Genomic DNA, 17590 nt, shown 5'->3' with positions numbered 1-17590 from the left:
GTAGAAACCGCAACTGCACCTAAAAACCTAAAGTAGTTTTAACCTGCAAATATATTTAAAAGAACTCCAGTTTATTGTTAAAATGTACGTGACAAACTTTAAAAGAAAAGAAGGCTTTTCATAGTTTTTGTGTTTTTTTTGTCCCCCCCACATTTTTCCTCCCTGCTTACGGACCCTCGCATGGGCCCCTGAGGGCCTCCGCTGTGCCGTCTCCTGGTTCGGATGTAAAGCATGTTCCCGGGCGGGTCACACCGGTCTTCTGCAGTGTGTCCGGTAGAGTTTGCTGTGTCCGCTCCTTTGCTCGCCTCGCCTTCCCTTCCTCCTCTCGGCTCCTCCCCGTCTGTGTGTCAACTCTGTGACGGGTCACGGTGTGTCGGAGCTGGGGGTTGGAGTCGGTGTGAAAGCACCGTGCTCTCTTCCGACCAGTCACCGTCTGCCTCTGCTTACAGTAAAACCTTACTCAGTGAGTTGACGGGAAAGCGAAACAGTCGACAGAAGCAGCTGGGAATGTCCTAAAAGCCCGGCGTCGGGGCGCTGCGTCGGACAGACGGCTGTAATCTAACCGGAGAGAGCTGGGTTTCATCGCGGGCTGGATGACAAGCTCCTCGGCTTTATTCTAGGAGCACCGGAGTCTGCCGACGACATGGACAATAAATAGTTGGTAACGTCGTTCTCTTCCGTAGAAATACACTTATGATATAATCTGCTTTAAAGCTCATTTAGTGGCAAATTACAGCGTGTAATTAAAATGTCAGCGTAGCTTAGTGTAACAACCAGAGAGGAGTCAAATTCTCAGCAGCAAGTTGTCACTCGCTTTTAAACGCCACAGCGTGTGTGGCCCTGTTGGTGAAAAGATCAGATCACACTCAGATTCATATGTAGGATTTATGTAGTTCACTCTAAAATCATTTTGTTTCTCTTCCGGTGCTTCAAAACATGAGATCCGTGTACCTGTTTGCTCCTGTTGTGCCCAGGGGCGCCTTCAGAAAGTTTTCAATCGGACTGGCCAGATGGGGGGCCTTTAATAATTTTGGTGTGGTCCACCAAATCTGAACGCAAGAACAGAGTTTTAGGAGTTTTATTATGCTTGTCTGTCATATGCAGGTGCATCACAACAAAACGGAAATTTATTCTTGTAATTCGGTGAAAAATTGAAACTCTTTACAGGGCAATACATTTTTTATGCATTTAGTGTGGCTTACAGCAAATGCAAAATGATCATATTTTTAGAAAATTAGAATTTTTCTTCAGAGGGTATTTTAGTACAGAAATTTCAGCCTACTGAAAATTACGTTAATGTATTAGTGTGTCTCCACTAAACACTGGGTTGGGTTTTATTTTGCATGAATTACAGCGTCACTGCAGCGGTTAATGTAGGCGATCAGCCTGTGTCTCTGCTAAAGTGTTAAGGAAGCGTGGGGTTTTATAGGGTGTCTCTCACATTCTCCCTGATAGTTCATAGATCTCTCTGTTGTATTTAGTTCAGTGAAGTTAACTGGCAGTTCAGGAATATTGCTACTGTCATAATTAAATCAGCTCTTGTTGGGTTTAGCAGTATGGACAGGTGCCAAGTCCAGCTGGAAAATGAAATCTGCATTTCCAAAAGGCTGATAACCAGATAAAATATGATATGCTTTAAAATTTTGTTGTAGATGGCTGTGCTGTTCATACTATGTAAATTCCCCCTCCTCAGTCTATTGAGTGGGTTCTTCTGAAGATAGTGGCTTAGAAGAAAGTGTTGGTTTTTCTGCAACAGTTTTTTTTTCTTCCACTGAACTTTCTACTAATATGTTTGGAAACAGCACTCTGCGAACAGTAGAGCTTGTAGAGATTATTGCAAGTGTAATGCTAAAAAGGGCACTAAATTTTTTAAGGATGAATAAAAGTTTTAATAAACTCAGACTTGCTGTCCTATTTTAAAGTCATGTAATCATTGGTGTTTATCACTTCTTATGGCCCTTCCCTGTTGTTTTACTATTGTAAAACTAGATGCTACTAGATGCTACCTGACAATTAATAAGTTTTTCTTATCTTTCCGTGTGATCTTCTGGAAACGAAATCATTCTGCTACTCTTCTTTTTTTTCCCCCCCCTACCAGCTGTACACCATCAGTTTGGATCTCCACCGAAGCAATGGATGCAAGCTGGAAAAACTGCTTCGAGGAAGAGCTTCTCTGCCCTATATGTCTGAATGTCTTTGATGAGCCGATCCAGTTGCCATGCAAGCACAACTTCTGCAAAAGTTGCATCTCTGAGGCCTGGGCCAAGGAAAGCGCGGCGGTCCGCTGTCCTGAGTGCAACCACGACTACGACCAGAAGCCAGCGCTGGAGAAGAACTTTAAGCTCGCCAACATAGTTAAGCGGTTTAACGCTCTGAATGCAGAGAAAGCCCCCGCTGTGCTGCACTGTGTCCTCTGCAGACGAGGCCCCCCGCTGCCCGTGAGAAAAGTGTGCCTGCGTTGCAAGGAGCCTTGCTGCCAGACCCACGTCCAGACGCACCTGCAGCAGCCGTGCCCGGCGCCGGGACACCTGTTAGTAGACATCGAAGAGCTGAGCGCCTGGACGTGTCCTACTCATGAGGAATACAGGTTGCTCCACTGTGAGGAAGAGCAGGTGGCTCTGTGCCCCTTCTGCTACATCTCCCACTGCACGAACCAAAGACACACAGTGTGCGATGTGGACACACGGCGCGTACAAATGCAGGTATAAATTGCACCTACTTTCAGTGGTTCACTCTAAGATGGAGAAAACATGTCGGTGCAGGAAATATTTCTTCCAGTTTTCCTGGCAAAAGTATTTTTTCTCTTTATGTCGTCTTTTAATCTGGCTTGAAAGGGGGAAATAAGTGAGCTTCTAAGCAGATAAAAGTACTCACACACACACACACACACATACAAATGCATACCCACAGCTTTTAACCTTGATCACACCGCCCATCGAGGAGGTCCACGCCTTTGCATTAGCAGCACTGCGCCCTCGGGTAAGTGCTGTGATGTAGTCGGCACCCACCGGAAGTGACGACCCCTGTGCAGCTGGGGGCAGATCCTCGTGTGTTGGTTAATACCAGCCGCCTTGATTTAAAGCGACTTAATAAGAACAACGCTTCCGATAATTTAGCGTTTCATCTCCCCTCATGGGGTCTCAGCTGAACCCAGGCGAGACGTTTTTGAAAGGACTGACACAGAAAGGTGGGAAACAGATGCTGCAGAAAGCGATCATCTGGCAGCAAATTGTTAACAAATGAGTTATGATTTGTCTTGGCAGGGTTGACCTTAGGATGGGAGGTGCATGGAGGAATGTTTCTCACATGAACCAGCCAGTCGTGGCCAGGATACAGTGTGTTGGAAAAGTATTTACAACCCCTTGAATTTTTCCACGTTTTGTCTGGTTACAAGACACAAACGTTTATGTTGAGCGATAGACCAACACAAATCAGTGCAAAGTTATGAAGTTGAAGTTAAAAAGAATAGTTTTTTTTTTACAAATACAACTTGAAAAGTGCTGCGTGCTTTTATTAGGTTTGTATGCATCAACACTGGTATCGTTGATGTTAGTCATTTCTTATCGCATCGGTATTAGTCCAATAAGTAAAACCATTTCGATATTAAAAACCGACGTTCATTTTCATCTTGTTGTCGTTTGTTTGTTTCTTTTATGTAACCAGGTATGTTTTGTCGAGATTGAAAGTCTGTTTTTCAGGAGAGCTGGCCTTTGTTACCATTTGTGTATGTGTTTCAGGACGGGCTGAAGGTTAGTCATGTGGTATTTGTTCGGTCATGTGATGGAGCTAGCGATGCAGCACTGATTATGGGGTGTTTAACTGGAGCAGAGAAGCAGGCGGTGTGGTCACTTTTACACGGTGTCTAACGTGGAGGAAAACTTGGACTGGTTATCGGCCACAGCGGCAGTATGAATGCTGGAAACCGATATCGGCCCAATTTTTAATATCAATGCTTATATATTCAGAATGCTACATGTGGTAGCAAACTGAAATTGCACATCACTCTGAGAGCACAATCATCACTCTGAAACTCAGCGGTGGCAGCATCATGCTGTGCATATGTTTTTCTTCAGCAGGAAATATGGATGCAGCTGAATACAGAACACTAGTAGGAGAAAACCTGTTAGAAGCTGCAAAAGACTTGAAACTACACCTGAAGCTCATCAGCTAAAACTACAATGTCATGGTTTACGTGTTAGAATGGCCTAGTTAAAGTGACACTTCAAATTTTTATTTGGTAACTTTTAGACCATATATGTTTTATTTCTATTTTACAATCATGTGCTACTTTGTGATGCTCTAGCAAATAAAACCTCGCTAAGGTTTTGTTCAAGGAGTTTAAGTACTGTCTTATAGCAGCTTGCTCTGATTTCACAGCTTTGATGTAAGTTGAAAGGTGTCATAAAGCACCACCCGCATACACTTTTCCAGCAAGGGAAAGATAGTAAGAAGCAAATATGTTTTCACATCTGCCGCATTGCCTTGTCATTGATGCTTTTAGTAACTGAAATATTTCCAAATGGGAAAGTTACAGCAATTTATTTATTTTTTTCTCCAAAGTAAATCAAAAAGTCCCAAATTATTCCAAGTCCCTTGTGCAAAATGTTTCCCTGGTTCTGAGCTATTATTGGGACAAAAGCTGTCTGTTCAGCCCTTTCCACAGCTGCTCTTTCTCTCTCCCTTTTCTCCCTTTCTGCACACTTGCATGCACACACCCACCCATCTTTTTTTTTTTTTTTTGTTCTTTCACAACCTTATATTCCCAGGGAGGGGAAAAAAAGACATCCTGGCTTCTCTCAGATTAACGGTGTCCATGCTTAGACCCTCACACCCTCTTTGATTCCTCCAGCAGCCAAAATGTTGGGCTTCTTTTGCGCTGCGCGTTTGTTAAAGTAATTTGAGGCCCGGAGTGGCTTCTCATCAGTATTTACTGAGAGGTCTTTCTCCTTGACGGAGCTGTGGTCTATTTTGGTGAAAGCACTTTAAATTCCCCTGGCAGCACTCTTGTTGCTTTTGGGACAAACGGAGGAGGAAAAAAAAAAAAAAACCCCAAAGTAGCAACAGTATGTTCATATCTTTGGTTATCTTTTCTTCTCTAAGGAGATTTCTTAAAAAAAAAAAAAAGTAACTTTCCGCATTCTCGTTGGTAATTTTGAGAAGACAAAGGAAGAGTAATATAATAGCAACGTTAGCCCCGGGACAAGCGGAGGAGGACCCCTCCCACACAACCTCACCTTGGCTTTTCTCAGGCACCTCAGCAGGAAACCGTCCCTCATGGAGGCTCTGCTGTTTGCATTTTCTCCTATCATAGCTGGAGTGAGTCAGTTCCCCAGAATGCTGAGGGCAGTGCACTGACATCAGAAGTGGGGAATATTTGTCTGTTGATTGTGAAAGAGGCTCTCTGTTCATTGAGCCCGAGGCTCCTCATTTAAACATGAGCTTCCTGGTAGCCCACTGGTGTCGGGAAGCTTAAATAGGACAGCGTGGAAAGTGATCATTGACAGATTTAAGGTTGATAAAGGTGGGCTTTCATGCTGCTGCGTAGCCTCGGCCTCCATGTTGCATTTCTAGCACAGGAAGCTAAAAATGGGAATGGGATGGAAAATGACAAAGGTTGGAAAATATGACGGAGGGGCAAAAAAATGAGAAAAAAGCAGTGATTGTGATGTACAGCAATAATTTGTTCCAAAGTTTTTCTGCTGTTTAGAAAATACGGCGTATAGGCCGAGCCACTGATGCATTCTGTGTAAAAGGTGTGACTTAAAACTGGAAGAGACAAGGTGCCATGTGAGCCTTCATGGCTAAGTCATCTGATATGAGTCTCTCTCTGTACAATCACCTTGATTAGAAACGCTGCGGTTTCACGCTACTTGTGCAAAAATGCAAAAGAAAAAAGTGTAATAACATCTCATCCATTTTGAAAGAAACAACTACACCTTTTAAGTTTTATAAAATACCTCCAAACAGGGCAATAGCTCCAGCTATACACTTCCAAAGAGTGCAACGAGAACTCAAAAAAACACAATAAAATGGGGAAAATATTTCATCTTTGCTTTTACACAGCAAACACTGAAAAGCATTGCATAAAAGGAAACATGTCAAAATGCAAATTTAAAACAAATGAGTTGCTAGAGAAAAAGAATCACTGCCAGGAGTTATTAGACTGCAAGAGCAATGATTGTCATCTTTGATCTCGTGTTTCCGTCACTCATTTGTGATTAGTGAAACAGTTTGTTAGTGGGATTCTTTGATCAAAAGCTGCAGGAAGAAAAATATGTTTGGGTTTGATTTGAAAAAGTTGAAAGTCGCTGCATATTTTAGCTTTTAGGGAGTTTGTTTCAGAGCTGAAGGGCATATAAACTAAATGCTGCTTCTCCTGGTTTAGATCTGGTCCTAGGCAAACTGGGAGAGTGGGTTTCTGTTGACCTTAGGGGTCGACTTGGTTCATAATTATACTAACAATGCAATTTACATCAGTTCAGGACCATCATGTCAAGTCAAGTAAACTTTATCATCTCTAAGGGGCAATTTGTTTGGCAGAAAGCAGCAAAGACATACAAAAAGGAGACTAGTCTACATTAGTCCCTACAATGTGAATCTGGAATTGACCAGGAAAAAAGCAGCTGGTTATATTTGTCTTACATAAGAAGAAAGAAAATTATAGGAGCCTTTATTCACTGATTTGCAAAAAAGAGTTTTGTTTTTTTAGCGAAAACTGCATGTTGAGCAAGCAAGAAGCAAAGTTGAGATTGTGTACATCTTGTTTTGTTTTCTGACAAGGGATCTTCCAGTAAGGATTTTTTTGTCTCCAATACAATCCAAGTAGTTTAAGATTAATTGTTTTGTTAAGAGTCATGCAGAAAAATGCATTTTTTTGTGCATTTCTTTACAAGATACATTGGAACTTGTTAATGTAGAGCAATGAAGCAACAAAGTTCATCAGAGAGCATGTTGTTTATTACAGACCAACGAGTTGAAAGTTTTTATTTCTAATTAATTTGATGAACCGATCAAGAACCTTATTTTCCAGTATTTGACCTGCAAATCAAAGAAAAATTGCTTGATTAAGTTTGCTCAACTTTTATCCACTTTGTGTCTTTCAGTGCAGCCCAAAGTGATTCATAGACATTCTGTCTGATCAGTTGGTGCAGCACTAATAATAATAAATGCTCAGCTATAAACCAAAGTTGTTGCTGAGTTAACGTAATCTACCCTGAAGTTAACCTTCTGATATTGTCAGATTTTCAGAGGCAAATATTATCATCCCATTATTTCTCAATTATGTTCCACTGAAACTTGATTTCAGTGGAACATGCAGTGATGCAGTTTTCAGTATAAGCTGGACTCTATGCTGTATATTTCATAGAACTTTAATAGGCCTGTCTGTTTCCACTGCTCAGCTTTGTCATCATCTCTTTTAAATAACGTGACCTGTTCCTGCATGCAAGATTATTTTCTATTCCTGTGTGTGGTATCGGTTTCAAAAGATTAGTCAACACTGCATTGATTGATACTCGGAGTATTTGAAAATAAACCTACGTTGGTCAATATCTGGCATTAAAATAGCTCCGATGATTGACTGAATGTAATGTTAGAGGGGTCATTAATAAGAGAGAAATCAAAGCAAATCGTCAACCAACTTCAGTTTCTATCAGAAGAAAAAAATTCTAGCATCTCAGTTAGTGAAGATGAAGGTACAGTTCTCCTACTGCACATAGTCGAAATGTACAAATATGACCCTCACGAACAAGTCATCAGAAGGTAGAATCAAGTTTGGGAAAAAAAAAAAAACAGGAACAAAGAATATTCCTCTTTAAGTGTGTTACACAGAGGTGGCTGCATCATGGTTTGTGATTATGTTGCTCTCTTATGTTGATTACAGAAGATGGGGGGAAAAAACTTTCACAATAGAATATGTTGATCCGAAAGCTCATAGACAACCTACAATAGTGTGGTATCATTTTGTGATGATTTTTAGCGTTTTCCTTCTCTGACCACCAGAAGATCTTGGACAACCTGAAAGTCAAACAAGAAACTATATAGAGGAAGAAAGAACTGGAGGTTGCTGCATTGTATTATACTATAATGGTTTAAAATTTTGGAAGGGGTGACTTGTTCTAAAATGAATCTGGGGTAACATTTTAAATACATTTCTTTCTATTAAACCATCTAAAGCAGTACACTGGAAATAATCCAAATAATAATATTATCAAAACAGTGCAGAGCGAGCTAATTTATTTCTGTTTTCCTGATTTTTATGCGTTTTTTATTAGTTTCTCGGTTCAAAATTATACAAAAAACAGTTTTCGTTTCACGAACAGTTTAGTAAACAAGCACTCCATATAGATCTTTTTCTAATAGCTGTTTATAACTAGTTAAGTCCGTTGGCTCTGGTCTTTGTAATGTGGCGTTAAAATATCAGCAGCATGTGTTGTCAGCAGCTGAAGAGTCCTGTTGCTCAGATACCTTAATGTAACAACCATGAAACTCCCTCAAGAGGTCAATGGAATGTCCTCGTTCTCCTTTTCCTTCTTTGCTCGCTTTCAGTCTCAGTCTTACGCGTCGCTCTCAAAGTCATATTTTGCATTGTGCACTTTTGCACCCTCTCTTTAGTTGAACCCTGACATACATTCACACACACACACACACACACACACAGAAGCCAGTGTTAACTGTAGGAAAGTAATGTGCATAAAGCAACATAAAACAGCAAAGAGGTGGTGTTGCTTTTGCTCCCCTGCGTATGAAATATCTCTGACATATAAATACATAGGCAAGGCTTTGTTGCCTTGACAGCGAGTGTTTCACGGTGCCTTTTTGCCATGCAGAAACGGTTCATTAAAAAGCATACCTGCCCTCCTCTGCTCTTGCTCTGATGTCGGCTTGTGTCTGCAGATTGATTTCTATCTCCTGCTGTAAATAGAGAAGGATTATGTTTACTAGCTCTCTCATTGGCCTTTGGCTCCTGTAGCTCTTTTTGATTTTGCCCTGAAGAGAAAGGAGGTCGACTGATTGCAACAATGGGCTACATTTATCATTACAGGGTCCCTCACAAACCTTGGAGCAATCAGAAATAGATTTGTGCAGTCGTGTTTGCCTTTGCTGCTTCTCTCCTAATGGGTAATTGCACTTGCCTACCGCGGGCAGCTGTTTCCCCTGACTAATCGGGGTTGTGGAGGAAGTCATGGTTATCTGAGGTTTGCTGAGGTCAGGGCGCAGAGTCTCTATATATCATTGTCTTTGTGTTTCTAGTGCATCCTGTTGTGCTTTGACTCTCTGATCCGTGTCTCTCTCTCTCTCTCAACAGGCCATGCTAATGAGGCAGCAAGACAGACTGGATTGTCGTGTTCAGAACATCGATGAGCAGCTCAGCAAGCTGGACTCGGATAAAACCCTTCTGAAGGTGAAGTACACCATGCACCGCACAGAGACTTAGACTGGGCTAAAATCGGATCGATGGCTTTGGGGTCAAATTTTGTGTGCTTTGTAAAAGCAACTTTACCTTTTGTCTCTGCTTCAAAATGTCCATATCTCAAACAGCTCCAGTTGTTAAAGTCAAATCAGTCAGATAGTGTATTGGTTTGTATTAGTATTAGTATTATTGTATGGATTTGGGGTGCTGTGGTGGCGCAGGGGTTCAGCATAACCCACATATGGAGGCCTTAATCCTCGACGCGGACGTCGCAGGTTCGATTCCTGGTCTGTTGACCTTTGCCGCATGTCTTCCCCCTTCTCTCATTACCCATTTCCTGTCAATTTGCTATCACAAAATGGCCACTAGAGCCAATTAAGCCTTTTTTTTTTTTTTTTTTTTTTTAAAGAGTGGATTTGTATTAATTTTGAGAATTATTGTTTATTCAAAACTGAACAGATATTGTAGAGTAATCTTGGGTAACAACTATTAACTATTAAAGACCTAAACTACAGCAATGAAGACAGACGGTTACTATCTACAAGTCATATTTCTACTTCACACACTGTTTATGCAGCCAATAGGGAGTTGATTTTAGATAACAAGGTGATGTAATGTGATGCAGCCAATGAGCTAAAGTGAAACTTTATTCTATGATGTCTGATAAATTCACAGACCTAAGACTTTTACCCTCAGCGTTTATATCAGCTAAAGCCAATTGATGCTTTTAAGGTTTTTTAGACATCTTATCCATTTCACTGGACAAAATAACTGTCTCATATAACAAACATTCACTGTTGTACCTTATGATAACTTATCGACTATTTCAATAAAATATTAAACAGAACGTCTTCTTCATGGAAGAAGAAGTTGAGTCGTTCCAGAATTAGCATTTTGCAAATTTTGTCTAAATAACAAAGGGAGCAAAAAGTGTTTGATGCTAAAACATAAAAATAAAAGTTGGTTCATGCTACAAATAAATGCGCATCTACAATAGCTTCTGGAAAATATATTTTGTAAAACATTTGCCTAATTCACTTCTGAGAATACAGGAAGGTTGTAGCAGCTGAGTTCCTTTTTTCTTCTTTACTGTTTCTTCAAAAAAAAAAAAAAAAAAAAACTTTCCAAAAGTTCCAGAAGTTGTTTGCGCTTATTTGGTAAAATGCCCATCGACAAAGTCAATGCTGGGCTTTGTTAGCATGTGCGCTTGTTTACGAATGCCTTTCCCCACAGGAGGCTGTGTGCGAGCTGAAGGAGCGTGTCCGAGCTCAGTATCAGAGGATGTATGCGCTGCTTGAGGCAAACCAAGCGGAGACTGTGCAGATGCTGGAGAGGACTTACACCATGTATGTGAGGAAGAACTCGCAGCAGGTCCTGCAGCTCAACGAGAAGCGGCAGGAGTCAGAAAAGCTCCTGAGCTCGGTTCAGTCCTTCTGTCAAAGAACAGAGAGTTTAAACTTCATGAAGGTACAAATCAAAACTTCTCCTTTCGTTTTTTCATATTGTTGATATTTTACCGTGTTTTGGGCTTTAATGACCTTTGGAATTTTTTTTATTTATTTATTTTTATTTTTTTTTTTTTCAGAACACCAAACCTTACCAGCTGCTGATGGATAGGTAGGTGTCTATTTAGGAAACCAGCTTTTTTGTTTACTTCCAATCTAAAATGTGATAAAACATAAGAAAATGTTTGTATCTTGGTAACTGTAAACTAAGAGGGGAGCCTTTGACAGTTTTGTGTGATTCACTGAGTAATTGAAAAGCAGCACTATATTTAGTATGTTACTTCAGCTGAGCCAGCTATTGACTTCTTCCTTTGGCAGTGAACTTTAGATATAAAAATCATTGCTTGCATCCAAGCTGAGGGGCTTTAAACAGCTGCATACAGAGAAAGGTCTGCAACAACAGAGTAGTGTTTAATGTGCTGCAAAGCAGAAATAAGATCATTCTGAATGCATTAGAAATTGTTGCAAATTGTTGAAAAATACATTTTTCCTTGGATTACATTGAAAGGCACATATTATGATTTTTACACTTGTTTTGTGTTTGGACTTGTAGCTCACAATAATTATAGTAAAATCCCTGTTCAAATGGAGAAATATATAGAGTGTGAAAGAAACACAGCCAAAGCTGACATATGGAACACCCATTGCACCACATGACTAAATTAGTGATGACATCAGATTATCCTTCTGAACTCCAGCTTCAGCTCAGAAGGTGAAAATTAATATGCCGACATGTACACAAAAGAAGAAGTCAGACAAAATATCTGAAAGCAGCAACTTGGTCACCTAAAATCCCAGCAACCCACCCTGGAATTTAATAATACTCCATGGCAAGCCTGGTTTACCTCTTCACTTCTGCGCAAATTTACCATGCGCAGAAGTGAATGGGAGCCGCTTAAAGTCTCATTTAAAAGAAAAATAAAAATGATCAGATTGTGTTTTACTTGCTCTCTGTTTCCAGATGCAGGTGAATTTGATAGTATATGCATAATTGTTCATTGTTTTAATGACTGTGTAGATCAAGGGTGTCAGACTCATTTTCATTTTGCGTCATATCAAAAATCTGGATGTTCTTAAAGGGCCGGTTGTACCAGAATATATCAATAAAACCGATTAAACGGTCATAATATCAACAAATAGCTGTTCCTCCAGAATTTTGTGATTGTTTTAGTGTCTTTTGCAATCAAAATTGCAGATTTGGAGCTGCTAATTGTTTATAGGGCATTTTTACAATATTTGTGCTAATTCTAATATTTAATGTGACTTTTTTTTTATCACTCGCCGTATCAATTACAGATTCCATGTTTTTGACCAATTTTGAGAAAATTTGCAGTAGAATCAGAACAAAATGTGGAGATTTGCTGATTTTGTGTAAGTTTTGCAGATTTCTGAAAAACTGGAAGAACATATTGATATAATTTGTAGGCTAGAGGGCCACATGAAAAGCTTCGGCAGGTCAGATTTGGCCCCCTGGCCTTGAGTTTGACACCTGTAGTGTAGCTCTTTATTAAATCTGGATCATCCACTGTGCGTTGGTTATGCTGTTCTGTATGGGACTCTGTACTGCTGATGCTGGCCTCATAGAGGTAAAGGTACAGAGTGTTAATGAATTACATCACCTTTAATCTTGCGGAGTTAACCATTTACTTACCTAAATGATCCCAAATGGAACACTTACTATGTGGATAATAGTTGAAGTTGCGCCCCAGCTGGGAATTCCTGCAGATTTATCCACATTGTTGTCGGTTGTGGTTTTCATTTGGGTGTTTTTCTTCCAGGTTAGACTCGCATCTAAGCGGGGCCATCCCTCCCCTCAGAGTAGGCCAACTAAACTCTCATCATTTTTTATCCGACCTCTCGGCGAGAGAGAAGAACCTGCGAAAAATGCTTGAAGGTAAGCAGGAAAAGCATCAAGTAGCTAATGAATAGTTGAGTGTAACCTATTAAAAGTTTGCCTGCTGAACTTTTTCAGAGCCGTTTAATGAAGCGTCCATTCTTGAGATCATCCAGTCTCACAGCAGCCATGCTGGTTCTCAGCTGGGAATGAGTTCAGGCCTGCAGAAGAGGAAATACAGCATGGCCTTCCTGGAGAGTAACTCAGAAAACTCCTCTTCCCAGGATCCTCCACATTTAATCTACAGCAGCAAAAAGCCCTTCCTGACTGAGCAGAGCCACCGTTCCTCCTCTGTCTATTCCTCTGAGGTCCTCCCCCAAACTCCCCATACCTCCGGTCGCCTCCTTGACTCGGCGGCGCATCACATGGTGGGCCTGGGGTCAAGTTCTAGCCACCACTCAGGAAACCTTTTCCCATCGTCCCACTTCCCCAGTGGAGGAGCGTCGCAGCAATCCATGTACGAGAGCAGGAAAGTGCTGATGTGCACCCTGAATAACTGCTGCTGCTCCAGAGCGCCGGCTTCTCGCGCCCAGCCTCCGTACCCGGCGGCGGATACCTTCCCCTCTCAGGGGTTCCCCCCTCACGCCCCACTTTCTGCGAGTCAGCCCTTGCAGCATTTTCCCGTCAGGGGCCTGATGGATGCGTCGCAAACCTCCAGGCATCCTGATTTCTACGGCCTGTACGGCCAATCTTCAACCAAGCATTACGGGACCAAATAAATCAGAATCAGCGTTTGGTTCTGTTACTGCATCAGAACCTCTTTTAGGATATGATTTTAGTATTTGCTCGACAACCCTTCTGCAAATGATTGTAGCCCGTTCATCCCAGTAACACTAGTAACTCCTGAACCCGTTGTAAGTTTGCAGCTAGTTTCTTTTTCAACTTCACTGTAAGTGCTGATGTGATTATTATTATTTTTTTTTTAGTCTTAAACTCCATCCAAGCAGCAAATGAGGAAGTGACATGTTCTCTTCATCACGAGTCCTGCTGTGGGACGTCAGTGCCTAAAAAAGACTGTTAACTCCACTCTTAATGTACTTGCGACTCTTTAGCTCTTGATTATTTCCTGCCTGCAGCTGAAAGCGAGCAGGGAAACGTCTCCATGCAGACGGATGTCAGTGTGGAAAAAAAACAAACAAACAAAAAACACTGGACTCCAAATGCTTGTCAGTTTTTTCATGTATTTTTTATAGAAGAATATGAATAAGCCAAAGTATGTGAAAGATGTTGAATAAATAAGCAAATCAAAACCCTCTAAAGGAATCTTTAAGGTTTTTTTTCAGTCTCATTGTTTATGCATTAAACATTGCCGTCTCAAACATTTCGTCCTGCTGTAGTTTAAAGTGGGGAAAATACAGTGCTGGAAAAAGTATTTGCCTCCTTTCGTTTATGTTTTGCTTTTTTGCCACACTAGATATTTCAGATCATCAGATACATTTTAACATCAGACAATGATAACCTTTAAATAGTTAATACAAAATTATGATTTAATTCATTGAGAAAAAAATCCATCTAAAGGAAAGTAGTTCTATGTGAAAAAAGTAACTCCACTGAGTTATACATGAATTACTGTTATTGGCTACATTTTTTGGTTTTGTATTTGTTTTGTTATTGCATTAGTTCACTAAACACCTTCTTTTTTGTAACATTAACAAGCATGGTGGTGGTAGTGTGGTGACCTTGGACTGCTTTGCTTTGTTTAAACATTGATGATTTTCCTTGTATGATGGATCCATAAATTCAGAAATGTTATCTGGAGCACACCTGCAAGTTCAACTGTAAGAAAATCGCTAAAAGCAAGGCTTTTGGAGAGGCCTAGTCAAAATCCAGATTTAAATCTGATTGAGAAGCTGCAGGATGAACTGAAGCTGTGAAAACGTAGCTTGCTTTGCCTTAAAACAATACTGCAAGAACAGAATTCCCCCGCAGTGATGTAAATCTCATTCCCAGTTATCACAAACCACTCATGTAGTTGTTGCCAGCAAGGCAACTAGTTATTGATTTATGGGGCAATTGGTTTTTCATATGGCGCAAGGTTGGTTGGTTTTTCACTGAATAAGTGTAATCATCATTTTCTAAGCTACTTTTAATATTTACTGAGGTTTTCTTTGTCTGATATTAAAATAAATTTGATTACCAAAAGTATTGAAGTGTTAGAAAATAAATACAAACAGAACAAATCTGTTTTGCGTTTGGCTTGTTTCCAGCTTTTGTTTCTGGCAGACATCACAATGAAGGAGCAGTCATTGTGGAATAGTACAGGCATAGTCTTGATGAGGGCTTTGTGAAACAAGGCTGAATTTTCCAGCGAGAAACACAATCTGAAACACAAAAGAAAACTCTCAACTGGTTTCAGAAAAAGAAAACTAACCTGACAGAATAGCTGACTGAAAATCTGAAGCTCAGACAGCAAAGAAGACTCTCCAGGAACCATCAAGATTTGAAGACATTTTTTGTGGGAAACAAAGGGATCAAAATCACACGTGAACAAGGCACTGGGCTAGTTTCTACATACATATGACATAAAAACTATCCTAAATCACAAATGATCTGGCGAGGACAAGCAAAAACAAATACTCCTCTACAAAGGATGTTTTTGAAAAAAATCCAAGAGTTTAATTTAAAACAAACAAAGAGCCCTGACTGTAGCTCATCCGGCTGAGACAGAGAGAACACGGTGGAGGAGGTTTGAACAGTGATTTATTCCAGCGTGGCCCTCAGCAGGCCCATTAGCTGCCAATTTAGGACAGTTCACTTCCTCGTCAACATCCTGGTCTCTGGCAAAATCTCTGTCTCATCCCTCTTTGTCTCATTATGGGAGCCGCTTGTCAAGTTAGGTCAGAGAAGTGGAATAACTGATGAGCAGCACCTCCTTCTCCACTCCTCTGCCGGGTTTTGATTTGCAGTGGCAGGACAGTGGTTGAAGAGGAGAGGGAGGGTCTGAGCAGTGGATGACATAAGCGCAGGGTTTTAATGAGGGGCTGGATGGAATATCGTCATCTTCTATATATCTGTCACTCATGCTCGTTTCTTTTTTCTTTTTTTTTTTTAACAATGCACCTCCCCCACAGTGAGATAATAAGAGAGCTGGGGGGCAAAGTCAGGGTTGAGAGGAAAAGGAAGAGAAAGGGGTCGGTTGTGAGGGGAGTGAAGCTTATCACTTATTTATTGGCTGTAAAATCTTACCCCCTTGTTTTGTTTTCTCATTTTATGGGCCCTGTCTGATTTGTGTGTCAAACATTTCTATATTCCCCCCGCCCCCCTCACCTCCCTTAAGCAGCAAAGAAAAGAGAGGAGATTTAATTACAGAACTACAGTCTTATCTGTGTTTGGAGCCCAAATAGCATCGTCATTATTCACCGCTTTTCCTTCTCTGTGTACGTGTGCTACTGTACAGCCGCTAATCTGAAGGAGGTCACATCTAATCCCTCTGAATTATTAAAGAGTTGATTTCAAGTTAACTTTACCATGTTACCTGTCATTAATGCTAACTCAAACTTTGCCATTTTTACAGTTGTGTTTGTGGTTCGGTGTGTGCTCAGGTGTCAGAACACAGTCACAGTGTTTATTCTGTATTTGGGGTAAATAGGTGACGCGCCGGCAGCTGCACTCCGTTGTAGCAGGTGTGTTTGAGCTGTATATGCAGGAGCACATCACGGCCCGGCCTGCTACAGGAGGCCAGCCGGCCGTACCTGTGTGTGGAAAAGCTTCGCAGCTGTTCTTTGTGTGCTTTTTTTTTTTTTTTTTTTTTTTTTTTTGTCAGTTGGTCAGAAAGTGAAATGGGTGCTGGTTTTCTGTATTTTTCCCTAATTCCCCCTGTATGCTATTGCTATTGCTATTGCTAATGTATGTGCGATTATAAATGCAGCTGTAGATTCAATTGTAAACAAATTAATCTAGAATTACATCCGGCAATTAAAAGTCAATGGATGGAGATAAACAATAACTTAAGCGTCCAATTATTTGCAATTACTTTCATTAAAATTCCTCGCAGGCTTGCTTACATGTCCGGTCCTCTGAGGACTGGTAACGGTCTGGACTTGCAGATGATCCCAGAGTAGAATGATGGATTCAGTGTTATAGTTTGCAGATTGATGGATGGCAGCTGTCACCTCTCTAAGATCTTCCCTAATGCATTGTCTTCTCTTTTTGTTGACACACTCATCAGATCAATAAATCCCCCCCCCCCCCTCCATTTATCTCTCTACTTTAATTTTTTTGGGGAAATAAACTTTTCCCCATTTTTTTTTCTTTTTTTTTTTTTTGAAAACTCCATTTTCAAAAATGGAAACCAAACTTTTAGAATCTCACTTTTCCAACCAAAGAAATGCATGGAATAACAAAAACACTTTAAGTAAATCTGTTTGCTGAGATGTTTTTGTGAACAAACTGAGTTTAAACAAGATTAAACCCACAATATCAGATTGTAACTATGGCAGCACAACAATCAAATTCTGAAGAATGTTCTTTGCATTTTTACAAAGCGAACTTGCCAATTTCTTTAAAACTTAAATTTAAATCTTAGATATTTAAAAGAAATTGTCCTTTCTGAAACTGTTAAGGTCAAATTTAGTAGTATTCTTATTCTCCATGAACAAAGGGAAACAATTTTAGATCTATGGTCTGTGTTAAAATTTAAGTTTTGTTGGTGGAGCTCGAAGAACTGAAAGTTTTAATCAGCTTAGACCGGCTCTGGTTTGGAGAAAAAAACCCTGAGAAAAGATAAAGATAAGACTTTATATAGATTGATTGCACATGTCTGAAAGACTTTATTTCTGT

The 17590-nt window shown here is 40.4% G+C and overlaps 1 protein-coding gene across 2 annotated transcripts; it reads left to right on the top strand.

Annotated features, from left to right (window-relative positions):
* Nucleotides 1-276: 276 nt before the first annotated feature.
* Nucleotides 277-14074, top strand: LOC122842489 (E3 ubiquitin-protein ligase TRIM8-like). Of its 2 annotated transcripts, none has more exons than XM_044136419.1 (7): nt 277-657; nt 2099-2702; nt 9308-9403; nt 10646-10879; nt 10998-11029; nt 12696-12811; nt 12890-14074. In XM_044136419.1, exons 1-7 carry the CDS (start codon nt 644-646, stop codon nt 13528-13530), a joined length of 1737 nt encoding a protein of 578 aa, XP_043992354.1. In that variant the 5' UTR covers nt 277-643; the 3' UTR covers nt 13531-14074. The 2 variants fall into 2 exon arrangements, with proteins under 2 accessions (XP_043992354.1, XP_043992355.1); XM_044136420.1 differs by having other exon boundaries at nt 277-661.
* Nucleotides 14075-17590: the final 3516 nt, after the last annotated feature.

The sequence above is a fragment of the Gambusia affinis genome, linkage group LG13 (assembly GCF_019740435.1).
Source record: "Gambusia affinis linkage group LG13, SWU_Gaff_1.0, whole genome shotgun sequence".
NCBI classification, from domain to species: Eukaryota; Metazoa; Chordata; class Actinopteri; order Cyprinodontiformes; family Poeciliidae; genus Gambusia; species Gambusia affinis.
Note: the sequence above shows the minus strand (reverse complement) of the source record. Positions and strands in the feature narration are given on the sequence as shown.